This window comes from Macaca nemestrina, chromosome 15 (genome assembly GCF_043159975.1).
Source record: "Macaca nemestrina isolate mMacNem1 chromosome 15, mMacNem.hap1, whole genome shotgun sequence".
Lineage (NCBI taxonomy): Eukaryota > Metazoa > Chordata > Mammalia > Primates > Cercopithecidae > Macaca > Macaca nemestrina.
In genome coordinates, this window is record NC_092139.1 from 69,844,651 (window position 1) to 69,866,398 (window position 21,748).

At 42.3% G+C, this 21,748-nt stretch overlaps 1 protein-coding gene across 1 annotated transcript in view; it reads right to left on the bottom strand.

Annotated features, from left to right (window-relative positions):
* Window positions 1-15,273: 15,273 nt before the first annotated feature.
* Window positions 15,274-21,748, bottom strand: part of LOC105466821 (protein sel-1 homolog 2-like) — a 150,342-nt gene continuing 143,867 nt past the window's right edge. Inside the window, exons 17-18 of the mRNA XM_071079852.1 lie at window positions 21,094-21,168; window positions 15,274-15,390 (exon numbers count right to left, since the gene is read on the bottom strand). Coding sequence (XP_070935953.1) covers window positions 15,370-15,390; window positions 21,094-21,168 — 96 coding nt within the window. The 3' untranslated portion in view covers window positions 15,274-15,369. The remainder of the gene's footprint in view (window positions 15,391-21,093; window positions 21,169-21,748) is intronic.

Here is a 21,748-nt window from a genome sequence, read left to right on the forward strand (position 1 = left end):
GCTGAGGCAGGAGAATCATTCAACCCAGGAGGCGGAGATTGCGGTGAGCCGAGATCGTTCCACTGCACCCCAGACTGACAACAAAGTAAGACTCTACCTGAAAAAAAAAAAGAGTTACTTGATTATATTACTAGATCAAGAAAGCATTTTACAGAATCCAAAGCCCATTGATGGTTAAAACTCTCAGCAATGCTGGGCACGGTGGCTCACACCTGTAATCCCAGCACTTTGGGAGGCCGAGGTGGGTGGATCATGAGGTTAGGAGATCGAGACAATCCTAGCTAACAATCCTAGCTATGATGAAACCCCATCTCTGCTAAGAATACAAAAAATTAGCTGGGCATGGTGGCAGGCGCCTATAGTTCCAGCTACTTGGGGGACTGAGACAGGAGAATGGCATGAACCCAGGAGGTGGAGCTTGCAGTTAGCCAAGATTGTACCACTGCACTCCAGCTTGGGTGACACAGTGAGACTCTGGGGGAAAAAAAAAAAAAAACTTTCGGCAAATTAGGAATAGAAGGGAAATTCCTCAACTGATAAAGAACATCTACTGAGAGAATACCCTACAGACAAAATCAGACATAATGTGAAAAACTGGATGCTATATGCCTAAGCAGCAAGAAAAGTATATTTCCTCTCACTGCTTCTATTGAACATCATACTAAAATTCTAGCTAATGCAATAAGACAAGAAAATAAAAGATACAAGATTGGAAAGGGAGCATTAAAATATTCTTTGCTCACTGATAGCTTGATTTTTTATGTAGAAAATCTCAAAGCATCAGCCAACAAACCTGGGTTATAACGAGGTTGCATGATGTAAGGTTAGTATACAAAATCAATTGCTCTCCTACATCCAGCAATGAACAACAAGAATTTGAAGTTAAAAGCACAATATCATTTGCATTAGCATTAAGAAAATAAAATAGACATGATCTAGCAAAATACGGGCAGGGTCTATATGAGAAAATTATTAAATCTGTCTAAAGGAATTAAAGATCTAAATAAACGAAGAGATGTCCATGTTCACAAAACAGGACTCAGTGTTAAGATGTCAGTTCTCTTCAATGTGATTTATAAATTCAATACAACTCCAGTCAAAACATGAACAAATTATTGTGTGAAAATTGAAAAACTAATTTGGAAGTTTATACAAAAAGGCAAACTAACCAGAATAGCCAACAGCATTGTATCAGAGGAACAAAGTTCAAGGACTTGCAAAGTGACCAATGGAACAGAATAAAGAACTCAGAAATAAGAGCCCACAAACACAGTCAGCTGATCTTTTACAAAAAGGTAAAGGCAATTCAATGGAGAAAGAATAGCTTTTTCAAAAACAGTGATGAATGCATTGCATGTATGTATATATGTGTATATGCAAGAAAAGAATTGAGACACACACAGACCTTGCTCCTCAAAAATTAACTCAAAGGACACATTTTTAAGTTAGTAACATTTTTAAATTGACAAACCATAATTGCATACATTTATGGGGTACAATGTGATGTTTGGATATGTGTATAAAATGAGGAATAACTATATCAATCATAATATATCCATATATCCATCACTTCCATTTTATTTTTCGTGGTTGGACATTTGAAATTTACTTTTTGTTATTTTGAAATATGTAATACATACATTATTGACTATAGTCATCCTGCTGTGCAGTAGATTTAAAAGCGTATTTTTCCTGCTTTAAGTGAATCTTTGTACCTGTGAACAACTTCCCATTTTCTACCCTGCACCACAGCCTCCCATAATAATCATTCTACTCTCTACTATCTTTTGAGATGGAGTCTCACTCTGTCGCCCAGGCTGAAGTGCAGTGGCGCAATCTCTGCTCACTGAGACCTCTGCCTCCAGGGTTCAAGCGATTCTTCTGCCTCAGCCTCCCGAGTAGCTTGGACTACAAGCGTGTGCCATCACACCCGGCAATTTTTTTGTATTTTTAGTAGAGACGGGGTTTCACCGTGTTAGCCAGGATCCCCTCAATCTGACCTCATGATCTGCCCGCCTGGGCCTCCCAAAGTGCTGGGATTACAGGTGTGAGCCACTGTGCCCGTCCTCTACTCTCTACTTTTATGAATTCAATTTTTAGACCTAAATTTAAATCAAAACTGTAAAACTTTTGTAAAACAACAAAAGGGATAGATAGGTAACTTTGAGTTTGGCAATTACTTTGCAGATATAACACTAAAGTACATACAAGACAAATTTTTACCATGAAAGACGATACTGGTATGACTTTGTTACAATTAAAAACTTTTGCTCTGGGAAAGGAAATGTTAAGAGAATAGAGAAGTCACAGACAGCGAGAAAATATTTGCAAAACACCTGTCTGGCATCCAGACCATTAAAAACCACTTACAACTCAGCAATGAGAAATCAAACAACCCGATTAGTAAATGGACAGAAGATATAAAGAGGTACCCATCAGAGATGGCATACAGATGGGAAGAAGCTTATGAAGATACTCGCCCACCTCACACTTTTCCTTCCCTGTGGCCCCCCCCCCACACACCCCCCGCTGCAGAGCTAGTGGGAACAGATCAGAGGGCGCTGGGCGGTGACGGTGACATGCTGTCTCCCGGGGAAGGTGTGGGATTCAAGAGCATTATAAGCCATGGGACCCAGGGAATCCCGAGAGGCTGTGCTTGGAGACCAGACTGACCGGCCACTCGCATGGTCCTGGTCTGCTGCCCTGCAGAGCCCGCTTTACCCTTCCCCTCCACCGACCTGCTGGCCATGGCGGGCCTTAGCTCCCCTGAGCCTGGTGCGCCCACAAGGAGCTGCTTCCAGGAGGAGTCGCTTCCAAGAGGAGCCGCCCTCCGGGAACAAGCTGCCGGCAAGCCCTGGGGAGAACCGCCTGTTGGCTGAGTCCCACTGAGCGCGCAAGCAGTGTCCACATCAGGGACTCCTGGATGCTTTTCCTGGCACAGCCACAAAGGTTTAACATCAATAAAAGCAGAGACCAAGACAAGAAGCTGAAGTTCGCCTCGCCAGGACCCCCGGGCCCCAGCATGCCACCCGAGAGAGGCGCTGATGCAGGAGGTAGCGGTTGCTGAAAGGCACGGTGCTGCAGCGCCAGAGTGCGGGATCCTGAGCCCTGCAGTCGCGTCCCTGCGGGCCGGTCGCTGCGAGCCTAGCTCCCATCCAGCCACCTCCAGAGAGGACAATGTCCACGAGACGCGGGGCGTGAAGGCCTTGCTGGCCACACCCGTGGTCCTGGGGCTTCGGGAGCAGCGCGGGGAGGCCACCTTCCCTTGCAGCCTGCGCCAGAACACGTTGGCAGCGGTGCCCGCTGCAGGAGCTCGGCGCCTGCTGCTTGTCCGATGCCAGCGCCCCACCAGGATGACAGGTGCAGGAGGCTGTGGCTGTGGGCAGATGCGGTTTCCAGCCCCAGGTCTTGGCTGCCCCTGGCTTTCCAGCCCCCGTCCTGTGGGTAAGAAGGTGAACAAAGCCACCCCATCAGCAAGTCACTGCCCCAGCCCAGCCAGACGAGTCGCCCCAAAGTTCATCAACTCTGAGCTCTTCTCATGGCGGCAGCGCGCTCGGCGCCCAGGATGCTGGGGAGCCCTGTGTGCCGAGGCCTACAAGCTGCGGGGCCCAGAGGTGCCAGGGGGCGAGAAGGCGCCCGCCTCCCAGCGCTTTCACTCCCCTGCCCGCCCAGCCCGGGGCTACTATTGCCAAGATGTTCTGCAGTGTGGACAGGCGCCACAACAGCTGCTAGACGGCGACCTTTGCCAAGGTCACGCAGGGTGTTTGGGACATGATGCGCACGCGCTGTGGGGAGCGCAACGTGGCCCGGTCAGAACTGTGGACGCTGTCTTTCGAGGCTTCCACCGGGAATGAGAGGCCCCACCTAAAAGGACAGTGTCAGGCGGTTGGGTTACCAGCGTGCCATTGAGCCAAAGCTGGACCAGGAGCCTGGCAGAGCAGCCTTCAGCTCAAGCCTGGCGCCTCCTGTCTTCAGCTAGGACAAGGAGCACTAGGAGGCCTTCCTGGCCTCCCTGAGCTCTCCATGGCGGTGCCCGCCAACTCTCCGAGCCTCTGGCACCTGCGCTTCCACTTGGATGAGGTGCTGGACATCCAGCCAGTCTTGCTGCCCCAGCGGCGCGCCACAGAGCAGCACACCGCCGCCCAGGAGGTGCTGGTCCGGGCCCCCAACCTGATGTCGCTCAGGAGGGTGAAGGCCTTGACTCAACTGTCCCCGCGCTTGGTCCAGCCCCCAGCAGCCCCGGGTCCCCCAAGCCAGTACTGCCTGCCACCCTGCCCGCTCTCCCTCCCGGCGCCCTGCAGTGGGTGTCCCAGGACCTACCTGAGCAATCTGGGACAGAAGCAGCTGGCGCAGGTGACATGATGCCGGAGCAGGAGCCGGGCCGCAGCGTCTGCCAGACCTGGCCTGGACGCTGCATCGCATCTTTGTGTCTGAGCGCAAGCCGGTGCTCAGTGTGGAGGTGGCCTGTGCCAGGATGGCGAGGAGGTGCCCGCTGCAGTGGGCCCCGGGGAAATGAAGAAGCACCTGCTGCTCCTCTCTGAGCTGCTGCCCGACTGGCTCAACTTCCACCGCGTCTGCCCCACACCTACCTCAAGCTGGACAAGGCTGCTGACCTGGCCGGCAGCATTGCATGTCTGGCCCAAGCTAAGGAGGGTTTGTGAGCCCAGCAGCCACCAGACAAACACCAACTTGGAGGCTCTTTGGCCTGGGCCCACCCCAGGCTGTTTTTCTTTATGAACACGATGCACTTTGCTCTTCCTTTCCTGAGTGACCCTGAGGGTGGGAGGCTGGACGTGGGCTGCAGGGTGCCCTGCCCTGGGGTTTCCTGGACATGGGTGGTAGGCCTGTCTCACAGGCCCATGTACAGAGTGTTTACATTAAACTGTTTGCTGTGGGAAAAAGACAATAAAATGTGTTACAGGTGAGTGCAATGACATCGATGAAGCACAACATACTGTATGTGGGATAAAAGAAACCAGACACCAAAAATGCATACTTTAATGATTCTACTTATATAAATTTATTTTTATCTATTTGAGACGGAGTCTTGCTCTGTCGCCCAGGCTGGAGTGCAGTGGCATGATCTCGGCTCACTGCAAGCTCTGCCTCCTGGGTTCACGCCATACTCCTGCCTCAGCCTCCCAGTAGCTGGGACTACAGGTGCCCGCCACCGCGCCCGGCTAATTTTTTGCATTTTCAGTAGAGACAGGGTTTCACCATGTTAGCCAGGATGGTTTCCATCTCCTGACCTCATGATCCGCCTGCCTATGCCTCCCAAAGTGCTGAGATTACAGGTGTGGGCCATCCCGCTCCTAGCCTACTTATATAAATTTATATATGCAATTCAAACTAATCTATAGTGACAAAAGGACAGCGATTTTCAGTAGATTTGGAATGAAAAGAGGAATGAAAGGGAAGGACTACCACTGCATCCAGCCTGGGCGACAGAGTGAGACTTCGTCTCAAAAAAAAAAAAAAAAAAAAAAAAAAGGATCTTAAACAAGGACCAGCTAAGACCTACAGGACATGGTTTTGCAAACAACTGGAAGCATTCAGTCATATGAAATAATTGGAAAAATATTTATATAATGTTGAATGAGTTTATTATTACTCTGTGGGAAAAAAAATCTTATAGTAACAGGGCTGCAGCAGAACCAGGACTACTAAGCTTTAGTCAGTGACTAACTTTTCTGAGCAAGTATATGGTGAAGCACATTCTGTGGCTCCCTTTGGATCTGCGGTGATCAGGTCTGAATTATAGTTAATCCGTTCAGGGCAAAGAGAAAGGTATGGCACAGCCATTTTGACAGGGAATCACATCACAGTTTACCAGTCATGTTGCTTTGGAATATAAGAAATACATTCTTGTGTTGGTTTTTCACTTTTATTTTTGGCCTATAGAATTTGTAATCTTTTTTAATGATAGCTAAGAATATGCAAATTCTATTTCAGTGACTAAGGATTTGTTGGGGCATAAGTAGACTGTTTTCCCAAGGCTGCTTTGCCAATAAATGGAAAGTCTCCTTCTTTTAGCTGATGTTTCCTTCAAAAGGAAAATATTTCATATTATTTAAAGCAAATACATTGTTTTTCCAATTGTGAATTGAAGCTTTTAGATTAGTTATGTGTCCTTCCCTATAACCCCAAAGGATTCTCTCATTTAAAGATGACCTGGAGAAGTGCCAGAGTCCACCAAGAGAGATACACTGATACAAGTAAAAGTGTGTTTCCAAAGCTGTGCCACAATCTTATGAACACTGTCCCTAACCATTGCACTGTTCTTTTAAAATTGTATATGCATTTTTCTTGCAGATACACTCTGGAAATGATTAAACTAGTACCACATAGTGAAAATTCATGGAACTATTTGAAAGAGTAAGAGGTCATTTTTCCATTTTTTATATAAAAAACAAAGTGGCTACATGATGCATCACGGAGTATATTCCATAATCAGATTCCCAAAGGATAGTAAAGAATGTTTCATTTTTCTGGACCTAAGAGTGGAAGTGCCATAGTGTTATGAAAACTCCCAGCCTCTACTCTTCTCTGCACCCCCCAAGCACATACCAACGCCATTTTTAGAATAATCCACAAGTAATTAATGCCATTTTAATTGTATTTGTGAATTCTGTAGTCTTTATGTCAAAGAATGGAACACACACACATCCAGGCTCAGCTCAGCTCAGGAACAAGATAAAGCAGGGTAATTCATAAAAAGATTTTGCTGACGGATAGCCAGCCTTGCTGTTTTCATTTCTAGAGATCGCCACCTACAAGCTAACTTACTCCTCAAAAAGAAAAGGTTTCACTTGCCTGGCCACTGACATAACCAAGCTCCTTGTTGAAGTTAGAGGTCTTCAAGGAAACTAGGCCCAAAGAGCACAAGTATGGAGATGTATCAGGGGAGGGGCATGTAATATCGGGAGAGCTCAAGGAATGAGAAGCCATCTCAAGAAGAAACAATTTGGGCCAGATGCAGGGGCTCATGCACTTTGGGAGGCCAAGGCGGGTGGATCACTTGAGGCCAGCAGTTCAAGACCACCCTGGCCAATATAGTGAAATGCTGCCTCTGCTAAAAAAAAAAATTTAGCCAGGCATGGTGGTGCACACCTGTAATCCCAGCTACTTGGGAGGGTGAGGCACAAGAATTGCTTGAACCCAGGAGGCAGAGGTTAGAGTGAGCCAAGGTCACACCGTTGCACTCAAGCCTGGGTGAAATAACAAAGCTCTGTCTCAAAAAGAAAAAAAAAAAAAAATGAAGAAGGAAAGAAAGAAAGAGAGAACATCTCTCATGGTTTTGTCCTTTACTTTTTAAGATGACTTATTTTGCATATTGTACAGATTGAGTTACAAAGGAACACTTTTAAACTTCATTTTAAAACTAATTCTACTTATCTCTTAATTATCCTTTTTTTTTTTTTTTTTTTTTTTTTTTATGTGGGATTTCTCTCCATTGCCCAAGCTGAAGTAGTGCAGTGGCACAATCATAGCTCACTGCGGTCTCGATCTCCTGGGCTCTAGTGATTCTCTCACCTCAGTCTCTCAAGTAGCTGGGATAGAGGCACATCACTACGTGTAGCTGAGTTTTTATTATTATTATTTTTTAGTAGAGATGAGATCTTGCTATATTACCCAGGCTGGTCTTGAACTCATGAATTCAACTGTTCCTCCTGCCTCAGCCTCCCAAAGGGTTGCAATTACAAGTGTGAACCACTGCACCTGGCCAGCTCTTAAGACTTACATAATTTGAAAGTTTTATTTAGTTTCAGCCTCATTCATTCAAAACAAGTCTCCATTTCTTGTTTGTATCTCAGGATTTATTTTCTCTTGATCTTTCTACTGCTTCTGTTCTTCCTTCACACACAAGTTTTTCTTTTGTTTTGTTTTTTTGTTTTAGGATTTTGTAGGATTGTGGTCTTTCCAAATATGTTAACCTGTTAAATCAATTACTCGATTTACAATCAAGTCTTAGTTCCCCCTACCTGCCTTTTTTTTTTTTTTTTTTTTTTGAGACGGAGTCTCCCTCTGTGGCCCAGGCTGGAGTGCAGTGGCGCGATTCTGGCTCACTGCAAGCTCTGTCTCCCAGGTCACCCCCTTCTCCTGCCTCAGCCTCCTGAGTAGCTGGGACTACAGGCGCCCGCCACCGCGCCCGCCTAATTTTTTGTATTTTTAGAAGAGACACGGTTTCACTGTGGTCTCGATCTCCTGACCTTGTGATCCGCCCACTTTGGCCTCCCAAAGTGCAGGGATTACAGGCGTAAGCCACCGCGCCCGGCAAGCTCTCTGCTTCTTATATTTATAATCCTAAGGGATGTTAATAAAAGTTCTCAGTACATGGACAATGTGTTTAAGCTATTATTAGGACAATTAGAACTGAATAAAACACTTAGAAAACATATTTTCTTCTGCATTTGTTCATATAGAATGACTTTTATTAGATAGTTAAGGCCATCTGTTGAATTATCATGTGTGACCAGTTAGAAGTTTATATTAATCCTGAAAACTTATCTCTGTTTTTAAAAAATCCTCCACTTTTTGCTCTACATTTTAAGTTATATATTTGATTTTTTCCATGGGAAAAATATAAACTTTATAATCTTGTGAAAATTGTCAGAATCAAAATGGAATTACTAATGTTAAAAAAAAATCCCCCACAAATAGAGCTAGGAAAAGCCACGAAGAGAATGTTCTCATGCTTGTATGCTTAATAATAAAAATTATCACAGTAGCCTCTGAAAAAACCACACCCTTGTGCAAAGACCATCGCAAACTTACACAAAACATATTCCTGCAAAGATATTTGCCCATCAATTGCCTGTCCAAATTCAGACTGGCATCACCCTTGTGATCTTTGTAGCCAGGGATAATACTTTCAAAACAATTATGCAATTCTCCTCATTCTTTTTTCCTTTAGAAACCATGGTTTTTCTTTACATCTCTAAATATCCACATGGTATAATATGGCAGGAGTATTGTCATTGCAATGCTCTAGTCCCAAATAAACATGTGTTTCTCTTTTAGAAAGCCAATGTTTGTTGTTTAGATGGTCAATCTTTTCATGATCTTTTCCTGATCCTCGTTTTTACTTTTCTTTAGATTTATTTTCTTTGCTTTTATGAACTTAGACTTTCAAAGTTATCCTATGCGACCTTGAATATTGAAAAATGTTTCTTTAGTTTTTCTTTTACTATCATGATTTTTTTTTCATTAAGAAGGTGTTCTGTGAAAAAGGGCAAGTGCGATAACATCCTATATTTTGAATTTATTGAGAGTTCGTCAGAGACACAACATCTTATGGGGAATTACCGCCCCACCAAGATAAGAGTACACACTGAGTTTCAGTTGCTGCATTTCATCTTTCAATGTAAAGGGGGCTAAATATCATCTAAAAATACTCACGCACTTGGAAAGACTGTTGAACTAAGTTTCATTCCATATGCACAGCGACTAGCTTGTTACAGGATTCCTTTCCAACTCCTCTGTGTGCTGTCCAGCAGGAAGGAGCATTCCCTAATATGTTGGCACTTGCTTCCTAGTTGCAGCAAGCAGGGAATTAACATCTGCAAAGAGGAGATTACACTCATGCATCATATTGAGATTTTTCACACACTTCTGTTACTCCTTCAAAAGTAACTCCCTTGTGACATATTCTATGATGGAGCTAACAAATCTGCAGGCAGCAGACAACCTTGAAAAGTAATTAATGATAATATCTTTTCCTCACCACTATGCTTGCCTTTTTTTTTTTTTTTTTTTTTTTTTTTTTTAGGTCTTGAATAAATCCCTCATGTAATTTTTTTAAGTTAGAAGTTTCCTTGCATAGTATTCCCTAAACCACCTCATTCTTTCTTATTAATTCCAAAACACCCTCAACTGAACAAAGGTATATTATTCTGTCAAATGAGAAAGTGTTTGTGTATATCAAGATACAAAGTTAGACTATATTACTAGAGTACAAATGGTATTTTCACTTGAGTGTTTCCTTTCATAATATATGGTTTTATGTATCTTGTAATAATCTTTAGATTGCTCTGTGATTCTTCACCTGTTTATCCTGGAGGATGCTATTTGAGCTGAGAGAGAGAGAGAGAAAGAAAGAGAGAAAGAGGGAGCATGAGAGAGAGAGAAAACAAACTGATATCAAGATAACCTGACAATTGACTGATTACTTCAATGATTCTGTATTATATAGAAACTGCATCTTGGAAGCATTTATCATATTGGTAGAAAATAAACTCTTTCCTCCACATGTATCAAAAAGGTGTCACAAATTCTTATTTTTGTAGGTAAAATACTTTTTGTTAGGGCCAAAAGTTCAAATTCTTAGATGATTGTAAGTGGGTGAGTGAGCTAGACTTTAAAATGTATATTACATCAAATTATTGGTATAATTCTATTTGCCTGATATAAACATGTTAAAGTTCATCTTGAATATCAAAGAAAAATTGATTATAAATATCTTCTTACATTATTAGATAGCCAATGTTCACTCACTGTTAATTAAGTGCCATCTACTATGTAAAGCATTTTATATAAATTATCTCATGCAATTTTTAAACCCACCTTAGAAAATGAGTGCCACAATTATTTTCGTTTTTTCAGTGGAAGAAACTGAAGCTCAGAGAGGTTAAATAAATTTCCCAAAGCCATAAACAAAGTAGAGCCTGGAATCAGTGCCAGAAAAATTTTAAAACTCCAGCACCTACTATAATTGTCATATTTCTTTAAGTCTTTTTACTTTCAAGCAACAGTAATAACCATAAAAAGGCACCTAAAGTAGTTTCCCACATAGATGGAAATGTTGCAAATTCTTAATACTCTTTTCTCAGAGGAATCTTTTTGAGTCCTTTATTGTCCTACTGTGTAGATTTGCTGGAGATTTTTAAGTTGTTCTACTTATGTGTCTTTGTTTTTGTTAATCAATATAATTAAAATATATTATTCTATAAATGTGGGGAGAAGTCAATAAGGATATCAAAATTATTTATTCTGAAATTCATTTTATATAGATATTACTGTAGTTTTATGATTATACAAAATAGTAATTTAATAATCAACTATATTAAAATTTACCTTAAAATTAATTTACATAACAAACATTATCAATCTGTTTCACAAAAGAAAAGCCTCTCAACTATGAAAAAAATGACTGATATATTTAATCTTTCTGTATTCTTTGTGTGAAAATGAACTTGCAGTAAACAAATTAAAAATAAAATTTGATTCTGGGAATTAAATTTATATTACTGTCTCCTGATGCAGATTCTAACTATAATCATGAATTAAAATATTCAGATCTAGTAAATTTTACCCCATAATCTGACAATCCATTAAAACTGCCACATAAGTGCAGGTGCGGTGGCTTACGCCTGTAATCCCAGCACTTTGGGAGGCCGAGGTGGGTGGATCACCTGAGGTCAGGAGTTTGAGACCAGCCTGACCAACATGGAGAAACCCCGTCTCTACTAAAAATACAAAATTAGCCGGGCATGGTGGCGGGCATGCCTGTAGTCCCAGCTACTCTGAAGGTCAAGGCAGGAGAATGGCTTGAACCCGGGAGGCGGAAGTTGTAGTGAGCCAAGATTGCGCCATTGCACTCCAGCCTGGGAAACAAGAGTGAAACTCAGTTTCCCCCCCCAAAAAAAAAAAGAAAAAAGAAAAGGAAAACACCAAAACAAGAAAAACCTGTCACACAAGTTGCATTTTCAATACTAATTTCTTTACATCATAACGTTGTGCACTCAATTATTAGGTCTTCTATTGTTTCATGGAAAAGCACAACATACCTTTTATCAGGTAAAGTTAATGGAAAATTGATTCACAAGTTGTATTAGTCTGCTCAGTTTGCCATAACAAAATCACATAAACTTGGCGGAATAAACCACAGAAATTTATTTTCTCCGAGTCCTGAGGCTGGAATTCCAAGATCAAGGTGCCAGCAGGACTGGTTTCTGGTGAGGCCCCACCCCTCTGCTGGCAGATGTTGTCCTTCTCCCTGTGTGTTTATATGGCCTTTCCTCTGTGCTCCAGCAGAGGGAGTGAGCTCTGGTGTCTCTCCCTCATTTTAAAAGGACATCAGTCATATTGGATTAGGGCCCCCCCTTTTTTTTTTTTTTTTTTTTTGTTAGAATCTCACTCTATAACCCAAGCCAGAGTGTAGTGGCTCAATCTCAGCTCCCTGCAACCTCCGACTCCCGGGTTCAAGCCATCCTCCAACTTCAGCCTCCTGAGTAGCTGGGATTACAGGTGTGCGCCACCACATCTGGCTAGTTTTTGAACATGCTACCTTGCCCAGCTAATTTTTGTATTTTTAGTAGAGACAAAGTTTTGCCATGTTAGCCTGGCTGGTCTCAAACTCCTGACCTCAAGTGATCTGCCCACCTCAGCCTCAGAATGTGCTGGAATTATAGGTGTGAGCCACCATGCCTAGTCCCTGAGAAGCAATTTCATAACAACGCGTGTGTGAATGCTTGTGTTTCTAAACTACTTCAGGTCCTCTTCCAATTCCTCACTAGGCATTATTCAGTGTTCCCAGAACAATGATGCAGTCAGTCCTGGCCCACAGTTTAAGACAATGAGCTCACTGACTGAGACGCTTCTCAGTGAAGCTACTAGGATAACTCACCTGCATCATCCTAGCCCCAACTTCCTTTCTGAAAGATGGATGATAACAACAATGACCCATATTTTAATATGGATTTACCAAGAGATGATTTATATCTAACTTTCTTCCCCAGAGGTCTTAAATGCCTGCATGTTTATAAAGCAATACTCTATATCACCTTCTTTGATTCTCGAAGATACTGTAGTAGTGGTATTATACTCATCTTTCTCACTGGTTTGCATGAGGATTAACTAATAAAGAGGATTGCCAAGTGCCTCACTGAAGAAATGCTTAATTACTTGACGACTTAACTGCTGGGAAGGCGTATTCTCCTACTGTCTTTTCTTTCATTTGAACAAGCTTTGGGCTTTTAATTACCAGGATATTCATTTTAAGAATTAGAGAAGGTGATAGCGCCTTGTTAATTTGACTCTGAGTTGGCAAGATACCTTTGCGTACTCAGTTATTGTTTTCCTAATTGCTAAACAAAAGAAACCAAATAAAAACAAAGGGCAATGGTCCTCTTTAGCTCAGCCTAAAATTCTCATATCCAGGTGGGAAGTTACTAGTAGTCTCTGCTTTTTTGTTGCTGTTGTTTTTAATGTAGAGACTTTCTGTAGGAAAATAAAATAGACTTCTGACTGAAAGAGACTGAAGAAAATGAACTATCCATGATTTAACAAGAACCCTGGCAGAAAAGAACAGAAAACTGGCCAGAGAGAAACTTCAAAGTGTTTTCCTGAATGTATGAAACGTATGTCTTAACAACTACTATTTGACATTGCAAAGGAAGTGCTTAGGAAAGAGATCAGTGGTGACTCCAAAGAGAAAAACCAAACCCTCTGATGGTCTGCCAGCCAGGCACTGGCTCGCAGTGTGCTCTCCCCAGCATTGCTGGCTCTGTGTCCTGAGAGGACACCCTGCCTGTCCCCAGGGACTCAGGCAAAATGGCCTCACTTAGGCGCGAATACAGCTGTCAGGGTGACCAAGTCCTTTTTGAATAACATGGTGGTGCCGGGGATAGGAAAGCTAACATGGATTTGACACATGGAGTGGGGTCACTTCATCCCTTCTATAGATAGTGCTTCTCCCATATTATGTTTTGCACTAGGAATGATGAGTAAAGAAAGGCTTTAATCTTATTGAAGCCTTACTTAGCAGTTGCTCTAATTCCCCTTAGATCTAAATAACAGTCATTCTACACACTTTCACAAAAGCTTATTCATTTTATCCTTAAAGCCTGGGGTAGGGCAGGTATCTGTTTTACTGAGGTGGATAATGGGTGAGGGACCCAGGGATGGCTAAATAAAATCCTAAGAATCATCCAATTTAGCTATCCCATCCTGTCCCATTCTTACCCATATTTTACAAACATAGGAAGCTTACACCTGCTAGAAATGGGGGAAACAGACTGGATTTGGATTTGACATTCCACTGCTTAGGGTGCCAGGGCTAATGAAAAATGATCAACCAAAAGGCAGGCTGCAGGGGAGGACAGGACTGCAGGGATCCATACCTCTGAATAAGAAGCCCTTCACTGTGCACCATTAGCAGTTCTCAAACAGGAAATTCCCTACCAATAATTCTCAATTACTAGCACAACTGGAAGAAAGAAGAGAGCATAGGAAAGCCGGCAATTCACACGTTATTTGGCTCTAGAAATGGAGCCAGGAATATAAACACCGAAAAGAAACACATGCTTGAGCACCAAGAATGACTCACTGCAAGGCCCACTCTTTCACCAAAAAACAGGGTCAGGCAGGGCTAGGTTCAAATTCTGGCTCCACCATTGATGACCTACGCAAGCTGCTTGGCCAAATGACATAATCTCTCTGCACTTTGGCTTCCTGATGCGTACACTGTGGATAGTTCTAGGGCTTATCTCATTGAGCGGTTGTGTGATGTAAATGACAGAAACACATAGCCCACATAACCCAATGCCTGGCTATTGCTATCATTATTGGTACTGAATACACCTTTCTCACTCTGTGAGACCCTGATGTAATCTTCTGCCTTAATTACACTCACTGTCTAAGAGATTTATCAATACCACCTTGTAGTGCTGGCTCTTTCTCTAAATGAATATGACCCATCGCCTCAAGTCAAGTGTAGTCTTGGGAGAGTGGAGATTCACTCTCTTGGGCCTTTCTAGAGTATCCAGCACTAGGTCATGTACACAGTAGGTGCTTCATAAGACTTTTCTGGATTAATACCACCTTGGTATCCAGCTGTGGTCTCTTTTCACTTTCTCCTTGTTCCTGAGAGCTTGAGAACCAGTGGAAATCTTAATGGAAAAAAAGGCCCAGAGGTGAAGGGAAATAGAGACAGGGCCTACTGGAAAAAGCAGGAACTTATTAATTGAATTGGCCTAGACTAGATCTCTTCTACTCACTAGTTATGTCTTTGGCATAAATGGAGAAAATAACTTCTATCTCATAGGGTTCATATTGGAGTAAGTAATATGTATTGGCACATGGGAGGGATTTGGCAGATGTTAAGTCCTTTCCTTCCTTCCTGCACATTGATGACATCAATGAAATTCAAAACATTTACACATTTTCTCTTCCCACACAGATGTCATTACTAGGTTTGAATTATTACCAACACAATTACCTTTGCGATGCCTAAGCCATGTTCATACATATAAGCCAGATTGAACATGGCTTGCGCATTGTGGTATTTGTCGGCTGCAATGCTGTAGTGTGTGGCTGCTGTTTGATAGTCTTTCTTAGTCCCATAGCCATAGTAATGGTAATCTCCAATTTTTACTCTAGCAAATGCATTGCCTGATAGAGATATTAGAAAAAGAAGAATCATAACTCAAATGATTTATGTATAGTTCTCAGGAATTCAACCTAATAATCTTGTTTCAGTCCTTTAAAATATATATGTATCTATAACCAAGTATAAAAAAGAACCAAAAACACTCAGAACCCCAGAATTGGAATTAGATATACTTTATGCAATACAAATATAACACTCAATGATAACTGTCTTCATTATAGTGTAACATCCATGGTATAGTACAATTTTATTTTATTTTGTTTTTTGAGATAGTTTCATCCTTGTCACCCAGGCTGGCAGGCTGGAGTGCAATGGCACATTCTGCAACCTCTGCCTCTCAGGTTCAAGCGATTCACCTGCCTTAGCCTCCCAAGTAGTTGGGATTACAGGCCCCCATCACCACGCCCAGCTAATTTTTTTGTATTTTTAGTAGAGATGGGGTTTCACCATGTTGGCCAGGCTGGTCTTGAACTTCTGACCTCAGGTGATCCGCCCACCTCGGCCTCCCAAAGTGTGGGGATTACAGGCATGAGCCACCGCACCTGGCCAAATGTTCTTAAAGAACAAAAAATTACCAATTTTATCTTTTAATTTTTTTAAGTAGGTTAACTCTTGGGAAGCTGGATCCCATCCCTCCCATTCTCAGATGTCACTCCTGAAGCTCTACTCTCCTGCATCACCACTGTCACCTTCTTTCCCAGATCAATCCCATCCGCCATTCAAACACGCTCTAGCATCTTCTCTGAACAAAAATAAACCCTCTCTTTATCCTGTGGTGTCTCCCTCTAGCTCATGCCCCATTTCTGTTTCCCTTTACACTGAACCTTTTCAAAAGTGTGTTCTATGCTCACTGTCTCCAAAGCTTCACCTCCCACGGACTTTTCAACCCACTCCAACCTGGCTTCTGCCCCGTTGCCCGTGAAGCTGCTATTTTGAAGGTGGTAGATGGCCTTCATACAGCCAAATCCATCGCCACATCTCTGTCCTCATCTTACTCGATGTCCAAGCAGCACTGGAGTGATGGGCCCCATCTGCCCAAGCACTGTCCTGTCGGAGCATTGATGGCACTGCCTTCTCTTGGTTTCCTTTCTACCTCATGGGCTCTTTATTTCAAACTCTGGCCTGACTCCTCCTCTGCCCACTTCCTAAATGTGGAATGTCAAGGGCTTGCCCCTAACTCCTTTTTTTTTTTCTCTTTCTTCTTTCCCCTCTTTTCTCTTCTCTCGCCTCTCCTCCCCACCTCTCTCCAACACTTTGCTTCATCTCAACTCTTTCTCTGGGTGACCTCGTTTCGTTCCATTGACTGTCTTTATTAACTATTTCTAAATTTATATCTACCATCTTTCTCTCCCCAAGGCCCAGGTTCTTATGATTGCCTTCTTGATGTCTGCACTTGGATTTCAAACTTAAAATGCCCAGTAGAGATTTCCTAGCACCCTACACACCTTCCTCCAAATGAAATAGTTTCTTCCCTGTCTCAGTACAGCGCCCCCATTGTTCAGGCCATAAGTCTGGGGGAATTATTCCTAGTTCTTTTTCCCTTGCTTCCATCAGCCAATTCATCAAGTCCTGTTGGTTGTGCCTCTGAAACACGCTTAACTCTTGACATCTCCTCCACTGCCTATTCCAGCCTACAATACTACAATACAATAGGCTTCAAATTCTTCTTTTATCTTCACTTTCCAACCCATTCTTCACACAACAGCCAGGGCGATCTTTTTATTTTTTTTTATTTTTATTTATTTATTTTTGAGACAAGGCCTGGCTTTGTCGCATAGGCTGTAGCGCAATGGCATGATCTCAGCTTACTGCAAGCTCAGCCTCCCAAGCTCAAGCGATCCTCCTATCCCAGCCTCCCAAGTAACTAGGACTACAGGCATGCACCACCATACCCATGTTCACCATATTGCTGTGGCTTGTCTCAAACTCCTGGCTCAAGCAATCCTCCCAACTCAGCCTCCCAAAGTGCTGGGATTACAGGCATGAGCCACCACACCCAGCCAGCATGAGATATATATATATATGTAAAATACATGTATATGTTATATATAGTATATATGTAACAGTTTTATTGAGATACAATTCACATACCATCCAATTTACCCATTTAAAGGGTACAACGAAATGGTTTTTCATATATTCACAGAGATGTGCAAGCATTACCACAATTTTAGAATAGTTCAATCACTCTGAAGAGAAACCTCATACTGTTTAGCTAGAGGAGGATCTTTTTAAAATGTAAAATCAAGTTATGTTATTTGCTTGTGTAAAATCTTCCAATGACTTCACTTTACCCTTGGAATAATAGTCAGACTCCTTACGACCTACAAGTCATGCCTCACCTGCCCTCTGCACAATATCCCTGCATTTGATTCCTCAAGGCCCTCTACCTGGCAGGTTCGGAATTCTCTGACTCTTCCTGTGGCTGGCTTCTCTTCATTCTCAGAAGCACCAATGCCACTTCTCTCCTAGAGGCCGTCTCCAATTACCTTGTCTAAAGTTCCCCTCCGCCCCCACCCCAGAAGTTTTCTACGTCATCTCCATGTTTTATTTCCTTCACAGCATGTCACTGCTATCTGATTTGCTTACTAGTTTATTTTCTCTCTTCCACATGAGGGCAGGCACTTCATGAGGACAAGCACCTTGAACTCTTAATCACTAATACAGTCCCAGAACCTGGAATAGTACTTGATAAATACATATGGAATGAATGGATGGACATGCAAGGAAACTTTTTAGATAATACTTTCCCCAGATATTAAGTACTTTAGAATATTACTTTCCAATAAACACAAATATGTCAAGTAGAAAAAACTCATGTGACTTTTTAAGATCTATCAGTCTTTTGAAGTCCACTTAGGGATGACCCCTAAGGGTCTCCTTGGGGTCTATGTTCCCATCCACCAGGAGAGTGTTGATTGAAAAGATGAGGGAACACTCATCTAGGACGGCCATCTCAGCTATGGCCAGCCCTTCTGGCATGGTCTTGGCTTACTCAGAAAAAGAGGAAGTGCCCTGTATGGGCTCAGGTCTAGCATTAAGTGATATAGGACTCCTTCCAAAATTTTCTCATTTGGCCTAATGTAGTGCCTAACATCCTTTGGAATTTATTCCCTTAGGTACTGAAATTCTAATCTTGTAGAATCTTCTGTTAAAATGTAGACACTTCAAAAAGATGTAATACCGTGAACCATCTTTAAGTCTCTCTGAATACAGCTAACATTATAAAATTCTTTTTTATTTATTATATTATTATTATTATTATTATCATTGAGACATAATCTCACTCTGTTGCCCAGGCTTGAGTGCAGTGATGTGATCACGGCTCACCACAGCCTCAATCTCCAGGGCTCAAGAGATCCTCCTGCCTCAGCCCCTTGAGTAGCTGGAACTACAGGTGCACACCACCACACCCAACTAATTTTTTTTTTATCTTTTGTTTTTTTGTAGAGATGATGTCTCACTATGTTGCCCAGCCTGTTCTTGAACTATTGGCCTCAAGTAGTTCTCCCAATTTGGTCTCCCAAAGTGCTGGGATTACAGGTGTGAACCACTGCACCTGGTCTATAAAATTCTTAGCTGACAAAGACATTAGTTATCCAGACTTGCTTTCCAAATGCTTCCAAATGTACAGGTCAGTAACTGGGAGCAAGAACTTATAAGGATGATGCCCAGAAAAGAGGCCTGAGGGAGTCTGGAGAAGCAGGAGGTCCATGGAGCCCTAAAGAGAAACCTATCCCATCTCTAATTTTGCCCAAAGCTGCCCTCCTTTGACCCTAAGATTTCTCCTGGGCTATAACCACAAAGAGATAGGACAATTCTGTGCATTTTCAAGTTGTGCAGGCAGTAAGCAGCATCCCTGAAGTCTCTAAGAATGGAAGGCAGTGAACAAGCTGGTTCTTGGGGGAATTCAGCTCCACCCTAATGAGGGGGCTGACTGGCAGCATGTGGTGATCCGGACAGGCTCCCGTGGGGATCAACTGACAGTGGAGGGATTTCCACTTCTATTTCATAGTCACAGGGCAGTGACTGAGTCCTGATAGTTCAGCACCCTCTTCACATGAGTAACTGCTAAAAGGAGTACAGCCAGTGACTAATTGGAAAATTTCATTATTAGATTTCCTAACCCCAAGTGAGCCACTCAGTAGCCATATCTTCAGGGACACTTATGCCTGACCTCTCTTAGGACACATGATTATTTTTAGCAGTCTGACTTTCTTATATTGAAAAATTCAGTTTAATATCAGTGTACCAGCTGGGCGCCAGTACAGGCTGACGCCTGTAATCCAAGCACTTTGGGAGGCCGAGGCAGGCGTATCACGAGGTCAAGAGATCAATACCATCCTGGTCAACATGGTGAAACCCCGTCTCTACTAAAAATACAAAAATTAGCTGGGCGTGGTGGCGTATGCCTGTAGTCCCAGCTACTTAGGAGACCAAGGTAGGAGAATCGCTTGAACCCAGGAGGCGGAGGGTGCAGTGAGTCGAGATCGTGCCACTGCACCCCAGCCTGGAGACAGAGCAAGACTCTGTCTTAAAAGAAAAAAATATGTATGTATCAATGTACCCTTGTTTTCAGTGTCTCTTTTCCTTGCTGCAATTTCCACACTATTTCCTGGCTTGGAATAAACCTGTATTTGTTGTAACTGAGCTGACTGGCCATGGCTGAGAGGTTGTGGGTATTGTTTCCCCACTCTAAGTAAGGCCTTCATTGCATTTTATAAAACATAGACTTTTTAAGGGGAATGTCTCACTCAAATTGCATTGATGGCTTGTTGCTGTGCTACCGGCTCAGCTGGATGTGAGAAAGCACCACTGTGACTTTTTCCTCTGCTTCATATTAGTGTCAGCTGAGAATAATTTTTTATCCTATTCACTTCCTGTGAAAAGGGATGATTTGGCCTTAGCATAAGACAATTTTAAGAAACCTAATTGGAAGCAAAATTGCTCTCTTATTGCAAGAGAGTTTTCACATATCCAAATGCCAATGGTGACAGCTTTGCAGTATTTCTCTGCTTTTAATAATGTAATTTTAGGGGGAAAATAGTAAGAGACATTGCAATGCAATGCAAATACCACCTGCCATTACTTTTCCCACCACTGGTATCTTATATTCCTTATTCATGTGATGCCAGCAAGCGAGACATGGAAACTCGAGGAAAAGGGAGAGGATCCTGCCATGTATCTGTTTTGTTTTGGTTTGGTTTTTCATTCTCACGTGCTAATGATTGTAGTAAAGATCTGAAGTTTATGGTGGTCATCAATGTGATATTTTAATAGAGAAATCACATGAGCCTTAGATATATACATAACTAATTTTGCTTGTAAACTCATTGAGACATGGGTCACATCTCTGATTAGTTCAGTCAAGATCTCAGCAATGAATGAATGAAGCCAGACCAAGAAACTAGTTTCTTGAGTAAAATTGTGTATTTCAAAGAACTGTTCTGGTGCCATGGAGACAGAGCCGTAGAAAAATTCCTATGGTTTGCTGAACCAGGGACCTTGATAATAATGGGGAAAATAAATTCCTGGAAATGATCTCTAACCAAAGACTGACCCTAACATCAGTATAGTTTGAAATGTCACCTACTTGATATTCTGCTCCTTGCTGCCTATGTGCACAAACACGCAGCTAAAGCAAACCTAATGAATAACAGAGGACAGGGACCGGGTATGTGCTTATTTTTATTTGGATTCTATACCTTGAATGGCAGCTCGATTCCATAGTAGAAGCGCCATTGGATACATCTTCTCTTTTTCAACAATGTTAGCCTTTTCTAAAAAAGGAGACATTCCGTTAGGAAGGCTTAAAATGCCTCTGTAGTAAAGTCATATATGCATATGTATGATTGGGGGATTGCAGAGAATTTTAACTTATCTTACTAGATTCCAAAATGAATGCTGAATTGCTTTGAGCCACTTCATATCCCATTTCTGCAAGCAGTGCATACTGAACAAGAGAAGAATCTATATCACCATCCTTATAGGCAAAGTAAGCTGTCAGGAATTTCTCAGCCCAGTGGCCTAGTTCACAGACACCTTAATAAAGCTGTATATGGGAGGAGAAATCAAGGAGACTAGTTAGCTAGTATGCTTCACCCCAGGCAAATGAGAAATGAAATCAGTCTTCAACTCCTACGGGCTGGTCAGGGAAGGATTTTAGGTCTATATTTTGCAAATTATTTAGGGTAAAGAGTTAATACCTTTTATAGGCACAAAGATCAGAAGTGTTTGGGTTTGTTTGTTTTGTTTTTGTCTTGAGGGAAACTTCCTCAGCCTTATTTTAATTTTTTTTTATTTTTCTCTAGATAATGGGCTTCTTGCTTGCTTTTATTTTATTTTATTTTATTTTTTATT